This window comes from Mytilus californianus, unplaced genomic scaffold, assembly GCF_021869535.1.
Source record: "Mytilus californianus isolate M0D057914Y unplaced genomic scaffold, xbMytCali1.0.p SCAF_29, whole genome shotgun sequence".
Taxonomy (NCBI): Eukaryota; Metazoa; Mollusca; class Bivalvia; order Mytilida; family Mytilidae; genus Mytilus; species Mytilus californianus.
Genome location: NW_026262678.1, coordinates 1,794,064 through 1,813,360, shown reverse-complemented (window position 1 = coordinate 1,813,360; position 19,297 = coordinate 1,794,064). Strand labels below are relative to the sequence as shown.

The following is a 19,297-nucleotide window of genomic DNA, read 5'->3' as shown; positions in this document are numbered from 1 at the left end:
TCAATCAATAGAACAAGTTAAAACAACCGCAATATTCCTGACTTGGTTCCAGCATTATCCAAGAAATATATGATGGGTTAAGCCTGGTTTAATAAGCTAGCTAAACCTTCCACTTGTATGAGAGTTGTTTATAGTTATGTTATATTGACAACAAATTGGACTGGAACTGAAGAGTAAACTGGAATAAAAGTATGTTTTAAAGAAGTTAGAAATATAATCTTCAAGATTACAACAGTATCTGAGTGTCCAAACCGCTTCAAATATTCAAACGATGTCCTATTTGAGAGAAGCACGTGTGCAACATAAGAATGTCAGAATACATTGCAATCGACATAATATTATCCATTATACACAAAAAGTGACTTAAGGATCAGGATATAACTTTTTACTATCCATCATACTCAGGAAGAGACTTAAGGCATAACTTGTACATCAAACAGGTCTCAGTTATCTTTCTTAATTCACAATCGCTATAATTTTTTTTATGGTTTCTTGGTCTTTAATGTCACTTTTAGCACTCTTGGCTATATCATGTCATGGCGGACAGTTTTTTTATATTGGTGGAGAAAGTCGAAATGCCTGGAGAGAACCATGGGCTTTCTGCAGGAAAGCTAACAAACCTAGTCAGCTAAGATTGGAGTCAAACGAACCTTGCCCAGACCGGCAATCGAGCTCACAACCTCAGTGTTGACAGGCTAAAGATCACTATAGATGACGTACCAAGACAACGCAGCCACTGGTAGAATTGAATTCAGGAATGACATTTTCGAAGAGAAAAATGCAAAGAAGGACGTAGCAATGGACAAACAATAAACGGCATTTACGATAATTTCGAGATTAACCGTTTTGTTTATTTTCGTTTTGGGTTTGAATCATTATTAATACTATACAATTTCTTATATTTTTTATTATAACTGTATATCTTTACACAAAATGTTGTCTTCTGTCAGCTTCAAAGTTAGGTTAGCGAAAAGGTATTCTGAAATTATATGATTGTATCGTTAACATATATAATAAAAAAGGACCAAATACATAAAATTCATGGAATATAAAATTACAAAATGTTAAGTATATTAAGTTTTTTTATTAAATAAAGCAAAAATCAAGCATTTTGTTAGCTTGTATTACTTGAATATTTAACATGCATTAGTAGTCCAAGAAAGTTATTGTTATTTGTACAGATCATATAGAAAATGCACGTCATCAATTAATTATCATAATGTTTATTTTAATAAAGTGGTAGTTTGGCTATGTACACATTTTTCCATTCTTAAGCACACTAAAGAATTGATAAAAAAAACCCAGGAAAATCGAGTAATTAAAAAATATCACGATTTCATTTAGGGGAATTTGTAAAATTTGAATTTTATTGATTTAAAATGATAACCTTGTAATTTAGGTAATGCCTATTCAGTTGTGAGGGGGTATAGAACACATAATGGAGTTAAATCTTTAAAAATCAGCTGAACGTTTTAAGTACAAACTGATATTCTAGAGAAAACAAGCTTCTCAATAATCCAAAAAGGTGTTTATCAAACTGCTAAATGATCCAATGAAATTATTCCGTAAATTGTATGGTTATAACATTTTGAAATTTTTATATTTTTGTCAACAGGCCAAAGTAAATATTTCGTAAAATTTTATGAAAATGTAACGAGCCAAATCTATTTTAGTTCAAGAGTTGGGTAAACCATTATGAGCTTTAATTGTAATATTGAATTCTACACAACATTTGAACGAAATACCCGATTCAGCTATTAATTAAAGGACATAAGGATTATACATCGATGAGACAAACATTATCGATAGATAAACATTTTAAGCTTCAACAAGTTTCTTTAAAATATGTTTAACGTTAAATAACCACGGCTTTGAACCAAATGTGATTTTTCTTTAACGGAGACTAACAAATATTTTGAATCAATTCTATATTCCTAATAGTTATCAATCAAAGGTACCAGGACTATAATTTAATACGCCAGACGCGCGTTTCGTCTACATAAGACTCATTAGTGACGCTCAGATCAAAATATTTATAAAGCCAAACAAGTACAAAGTTGAAGAGCATTGGGGACCCAAAATTTCAAAAAGTTGTGCCAAATACAGCTAAGGTAATCTATTCCTGGGATAAGAAAATCCTTAATAAAACCACCACACTAAGATTAGACAAGAGACAACAGCAAATGATGTTATGAATGCAAGCCGTTGTTTTGGATAGGGTTCCTGCCACTTATCTTACATTTTCTGCATACTTTTGAATTGACTGTATAGTATATATCTGTTTAGACCTCCCCATTAAACTTCTTATTTATCGATCATTGTACATATCTACATGTACACATACATGCACGTGTGTTTACACAGCTTGGGTATAATTTATTGTTATCTAACAAGAGTGATACATTGTATGCACGAAAATCATATTATATGGTTTGTTTACTTAAACCTACCTACAACATTTCGATCCGCAGCACTGAGCAATAGCGACCTCTATTTCGGACTCTGTGCACTGGTCCATACACTCACCTGTACAGTCTTGTACACCTGTAAAATGATAAAATTAGTTAATAGTACATATTTTGGCAACATTACAAACAATACTGTAGTTATCCAATTTTTAGCACATCATATTTTTACTGTTCTTTGTCTTTTTATCTTACATCTACTGTTATGTCTATCTTTCTTCGACTAAAGGTTTTTGATTTCCCTTTCATGTATTTTCTTTTTTTAATTTTTTTGTTAACAACAATGATCTGATGACCGTAAAACATTTGATACCGTGCTCTTAATCCTATCAACTTAATTTATTAACATTAACAGTACCTAATTGTACTGCTTACGGTGAGCATTTCTGCAGTTAATGTCTCCTCAATGATATTGGAGGTCATAAGATTTGAAAATCCTCACTCTAAATACATTTATTGAGAGCTATAATATTTTCATAAACATGTACCAGTATAAACCCGAACAGGGAATCAGTGCTGTGTATGAAAGAGAGACATTATTTGATTCAAAATGGTTTTCTAAAATGTATAACTATAGCTAATTTCAATAAAAACAATATATCCATATTGCCATGCCAGTCCAAAAGTATTGAGCTACGGGGCTGATGAAACACTCAGGTAGTAAAAAGTAAAATCACAAAAATACTGAACTCCGAGGAAAATTCAAAAAGGAAAGTCCCTAATCAAATGGCAAAATCAAAAGCTCAAACACATCAAACGAATGGATAACAACTGTCATATTCCTGACTTGGTACAGGCATTTTCATATGTAGAAAATGGTGAATTGAACCTGGTTTTATAGCTAGCTAAACCTCTCACTTGTATGATAGTCGCTCAAATTCCATTATATTGACAACGATGCGTGAACAAAACAAACAGACACAATAGGTAAAAAGGTCAAAAATAGGGGTACAGCAGTCAACATTGTGTTATCATCTTAATCACTATAAAAACAAACAAATGTAACGAAGAAGCACAAAAAGGCATACATCAAATTTAACATCCTCATTTTGCTTTTTTATTATACGAATTTTTTTTTATCTATGTAGAATCCACCCATAAAGGAAGGAAGGTTTTAAGAACTGGTGTAAAATCGCGCGTCAACAGTCAACAAGACGACGTATTACATAAATGATTTACAAATATGTACCAATATCAGCCTGTTTATTTTCAACTTTTTTCTGAAACGTATCCCGATTAAATAGGGTAGGTCATGTTATTCTCATATTCGTGATTCGATTATAATCATTTTTTTTTTCAAACGTTTCATAAAATACTGTAGATGACGACCTTATATTGAATATTTGGAGCTTATTAAACGAAATAGAACTGTCATGAACATGTATTTATGACGTACACCTTTTCAGTCATAATAACCTAGGATCATGGATGACCTGAGGTCGATTTTATCGGGACAGTTTTGAGACGTAAACCTTTTTAGTGATAATGACCTAGGATCGTGTATGACCTGAAATCGATTCTTTCTGGACGATTTGAGACGTACACCTTTTCAGTGATAATGACCTAGGATCATGGATGACCTGAAGTCGATTCTTTCGGGACGTTTTGAGACGTACACCTTTTCATTGATAATGACCTAGGATCGTGGATGACCTGAAGTAGATTCTTCTGGGACGTGTTTAGACGTACACCTTTTCAGTGATAATGAACTAGGATCATGGATTACCAGAAGTAGATTCTTCTGGGACGTTTTGAGACGTAAATTTCTTCAGTGATAATGACCTAGGATCATAGATTATTTGAAGTAGATTGTTCTGGGACGTTTTGAGACGTACACTTTTTCAGTGATAATGACCTAGGATCATGGATTACCTGAAGTAGATTCTTTCGGGACGTTTTGAGACGTACACTTTTTCAGTGATTATGACCTAGGATCATGGATGACCTGAGGTCGATTCTTTTGGGGCGTTTGAGAACGTAAAGACGTACCGACAAAGCTATAAATATACCAATTACGGTAACAATTTTACTTTCGTTTTGCTTAATTATTTTGGATAATAGAAATTTCCCATACTATGCTCTTAGCCATATAAAAGCAGTTTACAAATTTTAGATAAACAAATGTTGACAATTGAATTCTTCATTGCAAAATCGCCAATTTACTGAAAAGAATAAAAAATATTGTACAATTTGAAGAAACATTTTTTTCCAGTTTTCAAATGGAAAAAAGTAGAGAAAGTAGGTATTTTATAGTTTCTTGTGTACAATTTGGAGTTTAGTATGGCGTTCATTATCACTGAACTAGTATATATATTTGTTTAGGGGCCAGCTGAAGGACGCCTCCGGGTGCGGGAATTTCTCGCTGCATTGAAGACCTGTTGGTGACCTTCTGCTGTTGTCTGTTCTATGGTCGGGTTGTTGTCTCTTTGGCACATTCCCCATTTCCATTCTCAATTTTATTTATCAACAAAAAATACAAAACCTGTTTAAATCAAAACCTTTTCAGAAATTTTAATGAAAGGTAAATGAAAAAACTTAAATATGATTTTTTAAGGGGTAAATGAAAACGTAACAGCAACCTAACGACATAAATTAACTACATATAGAACAAAATAATCCTTTTTTGTTTAATCAGTTATTCAAAGTTTTTATTAAGTTTTGGATTTATTTGGAAATATTTGGCACCAAGCATCACTGAAGATAAATTATTTGTCGAAATGACCATCAGGTGCAGTCACACTTGTACTCCATATGTCATTTATGTATTCTCTATTGAATTGGTCTGTCGAAATTTAAATTGATGAATGATCTTCTAATTGAATAGAGTATGTTGTTGATCTTGTGGTGCGTAGTGTGTAGGATGCCAATTAAATTTAACTATTCATACGGTTTACTGACTATCTGCTCTGTATGAATGATCGTTTGACACTTAACATTTTCCATGACTTTTCTTTAGGATGCATTTCATTTGTGTTCAAATTTTTTTAAATTCTTAGATTTGACATTTTTGATGACTTAATTAATCTCTAAGAAACTATATTGTTTGAACATATTAAAAGTTGTCCTATCAGTGTCTTGTCTATAGGAGATCTGATTTGAATAATTTGAGATGGTCAACGATTAAAATTAAATCGTATTCTTAAATTTTGTTTTTGACTTCTTTGTCTGTTTCATTAGAAGAAAAATGTTTTATTAATGAGGTTCGATCAGTACATCTACTATGCTTTGATATGCGTATGTTTAGGTTTTTTTTCGTTCCAATTTGTTTGAATTTTTTTTATTGATATTTGATATTTTTATTTATTTTTGTATGACTATTTTTCAATCTAGTATAATTAATTATAAATTTTCCACCTAAAGTTTTTTGATTATATGTGAAAGCTATATGTAAATTACTTACATGGTTCCGGTGTCGTTGTCATTATAGGTGTCGTTGGTTCAGGTGTCGTTGTCATAGGTGTACAACAAAACCTGGTGCCACAACATCCGTTTGGATCTTTCATTCCATTACAGGTTTCACCTTTACCCATACATGAAGAACCATTAGGACATGTGTCTATGTATAAACGGATTAGTGATTAACACATTTCTCACAGCAGAGACTGCTTTGTGATGAATTAACAAAAAATGAAAAACAAAATCATATTTTTAAGAAACAGAGATACCAAAAATGGAAAAAAAGTCAAAAAAGTCAAATACATCAGTCCTATAAAGTTTTGAAAGTAAAAATGGAAAAAAAACCCTCCATCATTAACTGAGATGTATTCAATTCCTCAGGTTAGTAACCAGTTCCAGATACATTTATTATAACCCGAATACGAAGAAATAATGGATTACTTCATGTTTCAGTGAAGTTTGTTTATATTGGACTTTTTTGTATTGATATGAGATACGCCGATACTTGTTCTAATCATAAAACGAACGCCCCAACAAAGGGGTTTTTCCAGAACTGTTAAGGAATAGAAAATGAAATCCATTTCCACTTGTTACATCCTTAGAGTGGTATGTAATAAACCAATCGTAGATACCAGGATTACAATTTTGTACGCCAGACGCGCGTTCCGTCTACAAATGACTCACCAGTGACGCTGGATAAAAAAAAATTAAAAAGGGCCAAATAAAGTATGAAGTTGAACATGTTGAAGTGCATTGAAAACCAAACATTTCCGAAAGGTTTCTAAATACAGCTGATGTAGTCAATTTAGAAAATCCTAAGTATTTCGACAAATTCAAGGTAAGAGATTGAAGATTGGCACACTAATGTCTCTTTAATCTATGTCATGGAATTTCTATACTTTGTTTTCAAATCATGTCGGTCGGTATGAAATTCTACGATAATTATTGCTGAAATAAATTATTTACTAACCTGTACATTTGCAACATGCATCACCACACTTGCACCTAACAGCTAGTTTTTCCACATAACCTCCTAATGATGGACATCTATCAGAATCGGAACAATATCCATCTCGTCTGGTACATGCAAAGTTCGGTTCGCCTGTAATTTTAGAACAAATTATTCTAGAGATAAGTAAATCAAACCCTGTATTTCTACAAAAATCTTTGAAAGGTAACATATTATATTCTTGTTGAATGCATCACTGCTTCAACTTGATAATCAAGATTATAACCAGAAGTAAAACGACGAAAATTAATAAAATAAACAAGCAACAAGCCACAAAATCACTTCACATGAAAAATAGCAATGGAACAAGAAGAACCCCAAAATCATATTCTTAAAAAAACTGTCAATTATTTCACATATATAAAATAAATTCTAAATGTACTATGTGCTAAACATTTGTGTTGAAGAACATTTTGACACAGTAATGTGTTAGTGTTTTTTCAAAAATAGCGTGAAAATAAATAGTAAATCTCAAAAAATTGATTGGTATTTGAAAATAACTATACTGAACAACACTTTCCTTCAGATGTAATTTCGATTTTTGCTAAATTTACTTATTTTATTCTCTTTCAGACCAGAAATAAAACGACGAAAAAACAATAAACAACCCACAAAATCACTTCACAGAAACAAAATAATTTAACAACACGAACGAACCCCAAAGTCATATCCCTCAAAGACTATCAATTATCCTACAGCCGTTGATAAACATGGAAGTCTTACAAACTGGCAGTATGCGGTGTACTTATGTTAAACATTTAACACAATGTATTACATATTTTTTTTAATAGCAATGACATACTTAACATAGACAAATCATGTTAGTTGTACTTAAATTTGATTTCTAAAACCAATCATTGAGTTACATGTATGCAACAACCTCTGCCTACATCGATTTATATTTGTAAAAATGTTTTATCATTATCAAAAATTCCTGAAAAATTATCACTTACCTTTATACTGATTAATCATTGTTATTGCCACTACTAAAACGAGCACAGCAGTTTTTTCCATGTTAGCTATCTGAAAGGTAATTTAGAGAATGCCTAACACGACGATAGTTATATCTTAAATATCTAAATGAGTCGGATCAATGGACCAATAAAGAAATTATGTTGCCTGATGGGATTGTTACTGTTTTGAGTTTTTGATTGGTCTATACGTGGGAATTGCATGATGATGATGGATGTGTTAAACGTCCTTGACAACCAAAAGGAAAAGGACGTTTGTGTTGTACTCCCTATGAACCTACAAAAATAGAAATATAACACTACTTTCTACAGAGAAATGTTTTTAATAGCAACATAGTTATGTTTACGATGAAAAAAATCATTTCTTCAACCAGCAGAGGTATCGACCACAGTCCAACAAATTGAGAGAGTTCACGACCTCTGATGCATTTAATTGACATGAAGCAACACAAGAAAAACACGAAATGTCGTTACAATTATGGCATAATAGATCTGAATACGGTAGGAATTATACATATGTATGAATAACTGAAAGTTGGAGGCTAAGAGGTTAAGACTTCGAATTTTCGGTTTCTCTTTTTATTCTGCGGTTTTCTAGTTTTCCTATTCTGCATGTTATCTTGACATTTTTGCGACCAGAATTGAACTTTCCCATTTGTTTTCTTGATTTTGTTTTGGCAATTTAATTCATTTTAAAAAGAAATTATTTCTTTGCTTATTTATATTAATTGCATCTGTTCAAAGGCATATTGTAAATTACTATGTAAATCGAGGTGTAGCCCTTATTCGGCATGTTACTTCAATGAAATTCAGTAATATACTTGATAATTAGTACAAATATGTGTCTTCATTTATTACGAATACATTTCGGAATCATAACCATTCAATGGAAATTTGAATACGACATAACAATACGGTATAACAATAGTGTTTGCCAGTGCGTATAATTCTGTAAAAAAGAAATTTCTTCAAAATATAAAATCTTTACCACGTTTATATATTAAAAAAGAATTTTCGAATTTCGAACATACTGCTTTGCTGCTCCCTTTTGGTTGTTATAGAAATCATTCGTTTTTCTCTACTCATTTGCAGTTATATTCTACAAAACCTAAACTGTTTAGAATTTATTATAGATTTAATATATCTATTGGACATATACATATACTTTTACTAACTCATGCTGTCAGTTTAATACAAATACTTCTTCGAACTTGTTTTGTTAACATCTGTTGATGAATTTCAGTCCAAAAAAATACAAATCAATACTTTTAAACATATCTTCCTTGTCTGACAATATGTCTGACTATCTGATCAATACTTATTGATAATTTTATAACCAAGCAATCATTAACAAATAACATTGACGGTACTAAATGAACATTTCGACAATATATGTTCCTTCAGAAATACTCGAGTAAACAAAAATGAATATCAAAACCCTACACATTCGGATAAGGAATCAGACCTATGCATGAGGGAGGCATATTCCTTAATTCCGAATAATTGCCAGAATCAACAAAGCAAATTTCATGAAAACAATGTGTGTTTGTGTTATGTAAGTACTGAAGTCCAACACAGTTCACGACTGCTCTGATGCATTGAATTGACATGAAGCAAGATATGAAATACAAGAAGTTTCGTTACAATTATTGCATAGTAGATATGAATACGGTCGGAATTATTTATATGTATGAATAACTGAAAGTTGGAGGCTAAGAGGTTTAATCGAGTCTTGCAGTTTATGTTGGGAGTATCTCTTACTGTCAGTGTTTTTTCTTCTTCTATTTTTCCTATTTGGATCTTATTTTAATATTCTTGCGATCAGAATTATACTTTCCTTTTTGTTTTCTTGTTTTTTTATTGACAATTTAATTTATTTTAAAAAGACATTATTTCTTAAATTATTTATATTAATTGCATCTGTTCAAAAGCATATTTGTAAATTACTACGATTGTATATCGAGATGTGGCTTAATTCGGCAAGTTACTTTCATGAAATTCAGTAACATACTTGATTATAAATATTAATATGTCCCTTTTTATACGGATACATTTTAAGAATCATAATCATTTAATAGAAATAGTGTTGCCAGTCCGTATGATTTTCTAAAGAGAAATTTCTCCAAAATATGAAATCTTTACCAGGTATATACTACCAGTTAATGGATTTGTAAGTGTAGAAAGTATGAGAATTGATGGTAGGTTTGGATCATATATTTAAGATTCTACAACTGCACCAAGTGTGATACGAGAGTTATCCACTGCAGACAGTTAAGTTTTCAAATTTAAAACGCGACGCTCGCCGAGCGTTTAAAATATTTAAAATTTAACTGTCGAGAGTTGATAAATATCGTACTGCACAATATTTTGTTGTGGAATCTGTTTCTTTAACAATTTAAGTCGAATTACAGACAATCCTAATACTTCTTTTTGAATGATCTGCAAAAAGATGTGTTCTTTCTATGTTACGTCATCAGGCATGGTCGCCTTTTATCGTGACGTCACAATAAGAAATCAGAGGAGAGCACGAAAATTTGACATCATAATCGAATTTTGACCAATAAAGAACTGAGATCAAACGAATCACACGTTGATTAAAAAAAATATCAACAGGGCAGAACAAGGATAAATCGATAAAGAATTAAATGAAAAGGGATATAACTATGAAAAGAACTGTTATCATGACGTCACAACAATAGTTTGAATAAGACACAATGGAAAAAGCGCTCATGGTATCTTTACTTACGAACAAACCCTTATCCACCGTATTTACTTAATTAATTACTAATCCTGTCATGAAAAAGAAGGCAGTGAAATTTTTGAATGATTCTTTGTATTAAATCACAAACCATATGCGAAAAAAGGGTCTTGAAGTACGCTCGAATAAAATGGTTCGAAAAGCAAGAACGATGGTCAGTAGAAAGAAAAAAAACAAATACCTCATAATAGATAAGCACACAAAATATAATGTCAATTTTACAGAACAATCAGAAAGAGTTGCATCTTTATCTATATCATAAAGAAATTATCTGAATCTCTGAAAATTAACAGGTTATATGTCTTATATAATTTCGGTTTACAAGTAACAAAAGACTGGAAATTAGATAAATGGTACATTCACGGCCTAAGACATCAATATGTCTAACCAAAAACTATCTATAAGATAAATGGTACAGTCACGGCCTAAGACATCAATATGTCTAACCAAAAACTGTCTATAAGATAGATGATACATTCACTGCCTAAGACGTTAATATGTCTAACGATCTGACTAATGTTTATTGTTTACATCATAAATATTTTTAACATCAAATTAAGGCGTTATCAATAGTCCAACAGAGAAGACAGAGGAATCATATTTTAAATTAGTGGTTAAAATTCCTTCACGGTATATAAATCATAATGATGCACATCATTTGAATAAGGTCGCATTTGATGACTACAATAAATGGTTTCATATTATCAACGATTACTGGAAACTGTATAATTACCTTAATATCTTGTCTTATTTCCTTTTATTAGAAACAATTTTAGAAAATTTCTTAACATTGTTTACGTCTTCATAAAAACTAATTAGTATCTCGAAATCCACTTAGTTAATTAAAGTTCACTAATATGAATCTTTTTTTATTCACTAATTCACTCACAAAAAGATTGGTGTAAAAATCCAAACAACATGGCCCAATTTATTTTTCGTATCATTTTTGTGATATTAAAATTGTTTTATATTGAAACAACAAGTCTACTGAGATGGAAGTCGTTGGGATTGAATAATAACAAATTTATTTATTAACGTGTCACATATTGATTGTCATAAAACATTTACAACATTTGTAATATTTACACATAAAACAATCAATATCCAGCCTTAAAAATCTAACTTATGAGATACTAACAGTAAAATATTTGTACAATATTATCAAATTTAAAACAACTAAACATTGCTCATTAAACATGTTAAAAGTGTTCCATATCTCTGTAAACTTGTAAAAAAAATATCTTAATATATACAAATGTATTTACTATGGTTGAAATAGACGTATAAAAAGCATCATAATTATCGTCTGTAATAAAAAATCTACAGATAAAAAACATTCATAAGTTATAAATATTATAATATACTATAAAAATAATTTTCTGCGAATAAGATACTAAAGTCATTTTTGAACAGTTCATGGTTTTTATAAATTTATACTCAATATTAAGGTTGTTAAGGTGATCAATATATATATATCACCTAAGTCACCATAACATTCACATTCAAGAAGGAAATGATTTTCATTTCCTAGGCAACAAAGATTGCAAGAAACACACAGTCCTTCTGCCTGGATTGGCGGTCTTGAGTACCTGTTAATTTCAAAGGACAAGGATATTGCACCGGACCGAACAGATCCATGGTACTTCTTTCAGGCATGGCCATATTTTGGCGAACATACGGTTCAGATTTTACATTATCTTTTAACAGTCTTTATGTGCGTAATTTATTTCCATTATGTATATTGCACCGATCATTAAAAGTTCTAAGTGCCATTCTGTATTGTCGAGTTCTTCGAACTTTTTCAATAACATGCAGTTCCCATAACAGTTTTTGTGGAAAACGACAAGTCGAATACAATATCTGTAATGTTTAAACTACTCACAATTTTGTCAACTTCAAAAGCCCAACCTTTTTTTTCCTCATAGATGTCAATTTTAATATTTTATCAGATATTTTATTTTGTTCAGTGCGAAGAAGTCTACACAATAGCCAACAGTAATGTATTCGTTGTTTTGTATGACAAGTTGTCCATCCTATATACCCACGAGTAGCTACATTCGAGGTCATTTGTCCAACGGATAGAAAATATTTACAGGATCTGTTTTGTACAGTTCATATGACACTAAACGATTTAGTGCCCCAAATTCCAGTACCTTACAGTAATATCGGTTCGACTGTAGCTGTATGAAGTTTAGTGTATCGTCTATGAGTCATTCCTTCTGCTAATACAACTTTCTTCATTAAACTACCCAGAGCACGGCTAGCTGCCTTAGCAAATTCTTTTGTGTTTTTCGTAAATGTTAAATGTTCATCCATCCAAACACTTACATGAATCACAATAATCGGGATTATTCGCCATGCATTTAAAGTTTAAATTAGAACGATCGAATGACTGCGGTCGAAAATGAACGACTTAGTTTTATTCAAATTTAAGGACAAATTCCATGTTGTATACAAGTCGGACACAATAGCAAGCATGCGTTGTAGATTACTTTCATCCGATGCAATTAAAGCTATGTCGTTAGCATACAGCTGTATACTAAGACAAAAAATGTCTAACCGTACTCCACACTGAGGAAAATTGATACTTTGTGATATATCATACATATACACAGAAAATAATGTCGCAGATAGGATACAACTTGTTTCACTCCAGACTCTTCGTTGAACTAAAGGGTAAGATCATTGTTACCACGAATAGTACATTTAACATCATTATACCAAGACTCAGTTGCTGCAAGAAATATTTCCACGTACACTAAATCTCTAGAGTTAGTATCATAATAAGTTATGTAGTACGGTGTCGAAAGCGAAAGTATATTCTTCGCAACTTCGAGCTCTCTTGAACACATTTTGCTCGTCAAAATAATTTTTATTATTCTTTAGCCAGGTACGATAATTGAGAATATTGGAACAATTATTTTGCAAGGCACTGACATTAAAGTTATCCCTCTGTAATTCAATGGTATTCTTTCATCATCTGGTACTCGTTTACACATTTGGTTAAATATTCCACTAGTCTACTGAGTTGGAACTCTTCCTATGTTGAAACATCCACTTATAATTTGGAATAAAAGTTTAACCAGTGTGTCAATTTTCAAAACTTCAGCTTGGATATCGTCCATTCCAGCAGCTTTCCACATTTTTTTACGTAACACTATCTGTAAAACTTCTTCTCTGGAGATAGAATCATTTAACGGTGAAACATTGACCTTAGTTTCAAATCTTGATTCATCGAGGTCAGTGTCAATATTACCATTATGATGATATAATGTCTAAAAATCATTTTTTCATTTGTTTAATGCAGACATTTTGTCTGTTGTCTCACTGCCGTTCTCGTCCACTGTAGCTAAAGGTATACATTGTTTCGGTAACTAGTAATGCCTAAATTTCCTATAGACTTTCAAAAGTCACGCTGATTGGTTTCACTGAGATCCTGATGTTGAAATTGTCTTTTATATTTTAAGTTGAAGCGATCAAAAGGTTTTCCTTTCTATACAACAGTCTTCCTTAGGTTTACGTTTTGTAGAATTCGGACAGGTAAAACGTTGCTATTTCTTCTGAGACTTGCATACATTCTTCCACTGGGTTCAAAGATCTTCATTCCAATACGGTTTGTGACGCATTTTCCTAAGTTTATCACGACCAGAAGAATTGCTACAAGTTGATAATGTTTATCCATTTCATATTTAACTAGATCCTGAAACTCATGAGGGTCTGGATTGGGGGTCTTTCATTTCTTTAACATTTAATTTTTAGGTCATTTTTCTATATTATTATCTATTCTCTATACACCATACAGATCCTCCGGGGCTCATCGTATGCATGTTGCACAACGTTTGATACTTCTATATAATTTTCAATGTTCTGAATTGCTTCAATTAATTTCATCTGAATTTCCTCATTCAATAAGAAATCATTAGGAACCAAATGCCTAATTATATGTTATACGAGTAAAACTGATCGGTGCATGCTGTGAATTCAAACTTAAATGGACAGATAATTTGATATGACAATACAGCAACTAGTGATCTGGTAAACTATCAGGACTATATGTAATATCATTAGAAATTTTTAACATTGATACTATTTTGAAATCACTAATAAACTCCATGTCCTGATAGGAAACAAATAATTATGTAATCAACTACTGATTTACCATTGGTTGATATACATGTAAATATGCTATCCTTCCGAAATTAATTTCACTTTAAAAATTCATCAAAACTTCTCCATGGTGATTTTTTACATGATCTATATCATTTCGTGGTTTCACTAAATCAACGCCGTTTCATACTCTTAGCAGTCGTAGTAAATCCTATGTTTCTTTAGGTAACAGTCGATTCCCTACGGCTTTTTTTTCCTTGTCCATTTCTTTAAGAACAGTCCTAACGGTACTTTGAAAGTTCCTAAAGTTGAATAAAGTAGATTACTTTGAAAAAGTTCAGTTTCAAAAGTAAAAAGTATATTTTTGCTTCACTCTTATTTATAAAACTTTGGAAGAAAGTACCATATATATATATATATATATATTTATATACAAGTCTAAATTGAAAACAACGTTCAAACCTATGATTGCGTTGTATAAAAACCGCAATTTCATATGTGTGCATGCAAAACAAATTCTTGTTAGAGGGGTCTTAATACAGCACAAACAACATTTTCCAAAAGACCGAAAAAGTGAAAAAGTATATTTTAACAAAACGCATTTGACTAACAGGTTGAACAACAAATGTTCTTAAACTCTGCTGACTGCCATTGGCGATTGCCATATAAACGGATCACCGATGTAATAAATGGATCATAATTATAAATTTAATACTAAACAGAAAACGATAAACTTGCGGAAAAGATGGTATACAGCAAACAAAAGGTGCAAAGGTTTTTGTACTCCATATTTTTATTTTTGTTAAAATATACTTTTTCACTTTTTTGGTCTTTGTGAAAATGTTGTTTGTGCTATATCTATATATGTATATTCTTATATCTATATAATCTTATATCTATAGGAATATACATATATACAGATATAAGAAGATGTGGTATGAGTGCCAGTGCCAGTGAGACAACCCTCCATCCAAGTCAAAATTTAAAAAAGTAAACCATAATAGGTCAATTACGGTCTTCAACACGGAACCCTGGCTCACACCGAACAGCAAGCTATAAAGGGCCCCAAAAAATTACTAGTGTAAAACCATTCAAACGGGAAAACCAACGGTCTAATCTATATAAAAAACGAGAAATACTTATGAACCGTTTGACTCAAAGTTGCAATACGGATGATGAAGTGCGCTGGTCGCGCTGAAGTTTGATGGTTTGTGCCGAAATACGATGGTCCGTTCGCTGATGTGGGATGGTTGATATGACGCGTGGTGGCTAGTTTAAATTCTACAGATGTGCGATTATTATTTGAGAATAGTTAGTAACTAAATTAGCATTCATTATTTACTACGTATGTTCTTCGTTACAAGATATTGCATACTAAATGAGAGATTGTCCTCTTTTGGTTTTCTGCATGTGGACATACAGTGGGAAATCTAGTGACAAAATATTACCTCCCCTGTAAACACTGAAAACTTGATCTTTTAAATGTGTGTCCTATTTTAGCAAGGATGCTATCAATTATAAATTCACGTGAAAACGTTCTGGTAAATATTTAAAATAGAAATGAGTTGAAATAATAACAAAACTTCCAGTTTATTTTATTATTTCCCTCCTTTATTAGAAAACGACGAGTACAGCAGACTAAAGGAGCTTGGTGTAAAATTGGTTTAAAATGTTGCTATGCAAATAAATTCCGGGAGTCCAAACTTCAATTATTTTTTTTTTACTGGTTGTATAACTCTCTGGAACATGCTAATTATCTGTATATATATGCAGCTAGATCAGAGAAAATCAGGTGAAAAATTCCAAAGAAATTGATTGATATGCAGCAAAGATTGGCACTTTTGAAATTAAGTTACTAATCAAATTCAAACGGACCCTATCCCGATGTAAACATTGAATGTGAATATATCGAGAAGACCGCAAATACATGAGCAAAAATCGAGACGACCTTTTCTTAAAATGGTATAAAAAATAGTAAAAGGTTGCCTACTTTAAAAGAATATTTATCTTTAATTTTTTAACCTGCATGGACAGACTTTTATATTGTTATATTCATGAACAGCCGATATTTCTAAATTTAATTTTCATGTGACAAGAACAGACCGGTGTACTTGAAAACTTAGAATGTGAAAAAATAAGTATATTTTAGGAAATTGTAATATATTAAGCACTTTGTGGAACACTAAAAACATTAGTGACCTCAACGATCTCTAGATTTTGTATGTATATTATTTTTTCCAATTTTTTTTATCAATATGCAGCAAAGATTGCCATTTTCTAAATTTCAGTTTCACAAGTTTCTGATGCAATTATCTCGATAAATACTGAACATAAAACATCGTGTATTTGCATGTATTATTCTAATAACACAGTTTAAGAAATAATTTCTTTAAAATGAACAATTATTATTTAGAAATAACTTTTGATCAGTATTGTCACCGGCCTTATTTTATTATTGATTTTCTCGACTTTATCATAAGAAGATTGAATTTTCTTTTGTTTTCGTTCACTGGATACCCTACTGGACATAATTATAATGGCGTTCCGACTATATGGAATCAAGAAGGAATATTTCGCTCCTAAAACGTTTTTTTTTTAACATTCCGGCAAGACCGAACAACAAACTCCAAACTGAATGTAATTTAACATAACAACAATAACAATAACAAGCAATTAAAGGATTAAGAAGATTAACAGATACCAAAGAGAAATAACAATTGATTAAAACGGAGTCATTAGTGTCCAACACGTATTTGTAAATTATTGCCCAAACTGTCACAGAGAATAAATTATTAAATGAATAGACGAAATTAAGTTCAGTCATTTGTCCATGATTATGACACTTAATCTGTGTAAAACACTTATGTCTAAATTTACGACAAAGTCTCGTATAATAAAATATGAAATGAAATATATGCAAATTATAAACATAGAGTTAAACATTTAAAATAAGAAAATAATAAAAAAATTGAAATTATAAAATCTTCTGTAACGATAGTTATGGTTAGATTAATTATGTCCTCTTGCATTTTTTCGGAAATTGATTTTATCTTGCATATGTTCTTTTTTGCGTTGTAATTTGTATTGCTCATTGATAACTGCACATCTTTGATTGTACATTCCAAACCTAGATTCTTCAAGATTGGTTACGCTTTCCCGTAATTTTTCCATTTCCTTTTGATCATCTGCACCTTGTTTTTGTAGTTTGTCTAAATTGCTAACAATTTTATGTTTATGTTTTTGTTTCAACTCTTTGAATTTACCTTGATAATGCACACTTTTGATTTGGAATTTCATTCTTTCTAAATCCATTCGGTCGTTCCTGAGTCGAACGTTATCTAAGAATTCCTTATTATAGTCTAAGCTTGGAAAGAAGTCCATAAGTTAGTAATTTAACTTTATTCTTCAAGTTCTAAAAATAGTATAATCCTTGACAGTGAACAATATCACTAACATTTAGTGTGGTTTCTGATGTGTATTCTTGTCATGTCAATTGCGTATAATTACTTGTTAATATATTTTATGAATTAGATTAGGACTCAGAACTGAACATCTGTAATAAAAGTATTCCATGCTGAATAATTTATTATTCATCGCGGATTCCAGAGTCTCAGTAGTTAGTTTGCACCAGAGTTTCATATTTGAGTTTCAGGCACCCGACTCAATTGCAGTTAACCGCCTGTCATTGTCATTCAGCGTATTCGTGCATTGTGTGGTCAGAAGCATCACACAATTTCAGTAACAAGAGGCCAAACAGTCAGGCTCTTGTTACACAACCCTTCAAGTCATCCAGATTTTCAAGGTGACAGTTTGGTGCAGGCAAACGGCGTGCTGACTTTTTAGTTCACCACACGATCCGGAAAACTCAAGCAGCTAAGCGAGTTCCCCAACAAAGAAGATAAGCAGCTAAGCGATTTCCCAAGCAAAGATATTCAGCGATGGAGTAAAGATTTCGACCACAAAGGAAACCATAGAAATTCCAGCCAGGTTAAATTCTAGCATGTGGAAGATGCGGAAATTTTCACAAATACTATATACATGATATATGTAATTCCATCAATCAGATATGTTTTTCTTGTGGAAAATGTGGACATTATTCGAGTAAGTGTTTTTCCAAATTAGCAAACTAGTTAGTGTTAAATCTTAAAAAACAAAAGGAGCTTGATACAGCTAGTATGATCAGCTATATTGAGTGCAACAATATTATCCCATCCTTACCTTTCTCTGGTATGAGGAATTCAGCTTCCGTTAAATATTTGGATATTGCAAATGTGCTTAAAACAGAACTGATAAGTGTAAAGCAGAAAATTTCACAGGAATAGAATAAAAATCTAGAACAACAAAAGTGCATCGAGGACCTTAAACTTCAATTGAAGAATCAACAGAATATCGAGTCCGAGAGAGACCAGTTAGAACAAGAGCTAAAGAACATTCGGCAACAAAACCAAAGTGCATTGTGTGGTCAGGAGCATCACACAATTCCAGTAACATGAGGCCACTCAGTCAGGTTCTTGTTACACAACCCTACAAGTTACCCATATTTTCCTCGTATTATAATAGGTGTCAGACCACCAATTCATAATTCCTATCT

General features: G+C 31.7%; 1 protein-coding gene across 1 annotated transcript; it reads right to left on the bottom strand.

The window, feature by feature from the left end:
- Nucleotides 1-917: 917 nt before the first annotated feature.
- On the bottom strand, nt 918-7,955 carry LOC127732875 (keratin-associated protein 5-5-like). Its single transcript, XM_052242063.1, has 5 exons — nt 7,824-7,955; nt 6,832-6,963; nt 5,866-6,021; nt 2,451-2,544; nt 918-979 (listed from the first exon to the last, which is right to left on the bottom strand). Exons 1-5 carry the CDS (start codon nt 7,882-7,884, stop codon nt 964-966), a joined length of 459 nt encoding a protein of 152 aa, XP_052098023.1. The 5' UTR covers nt 7,885-7,955; the 3' UTR covers nt 918-963.
- Nucleotides 7,956-19,297: the final 11,342 nt, after the last annotated feature.

Excerpts from the sequence above, each read along its gene's own strand:
- LOC127732875 (XM_052242063.1), bottom strand. The coding sequence starts at position 7,884 with ATGGAAAAAACTGCTGTGCTCGTTTTAGTAGTGGCAATAACAATGATT. Across the intron at positions 6,022-6,831 it reads TGCATGTTGCAAATGTACAG|ACACATGTCCTAATGGTTCT; the intron begins GTTAGTAAATAA and ends GTTTATACATAG. Across the intron at positions 2,545-5,865 it reads GACAACGACACCGGAACCAT|GTGTACAAGACTGTACAGGT; the intron begins GTAAGTAATTTA and ends ATCATTTTACAG.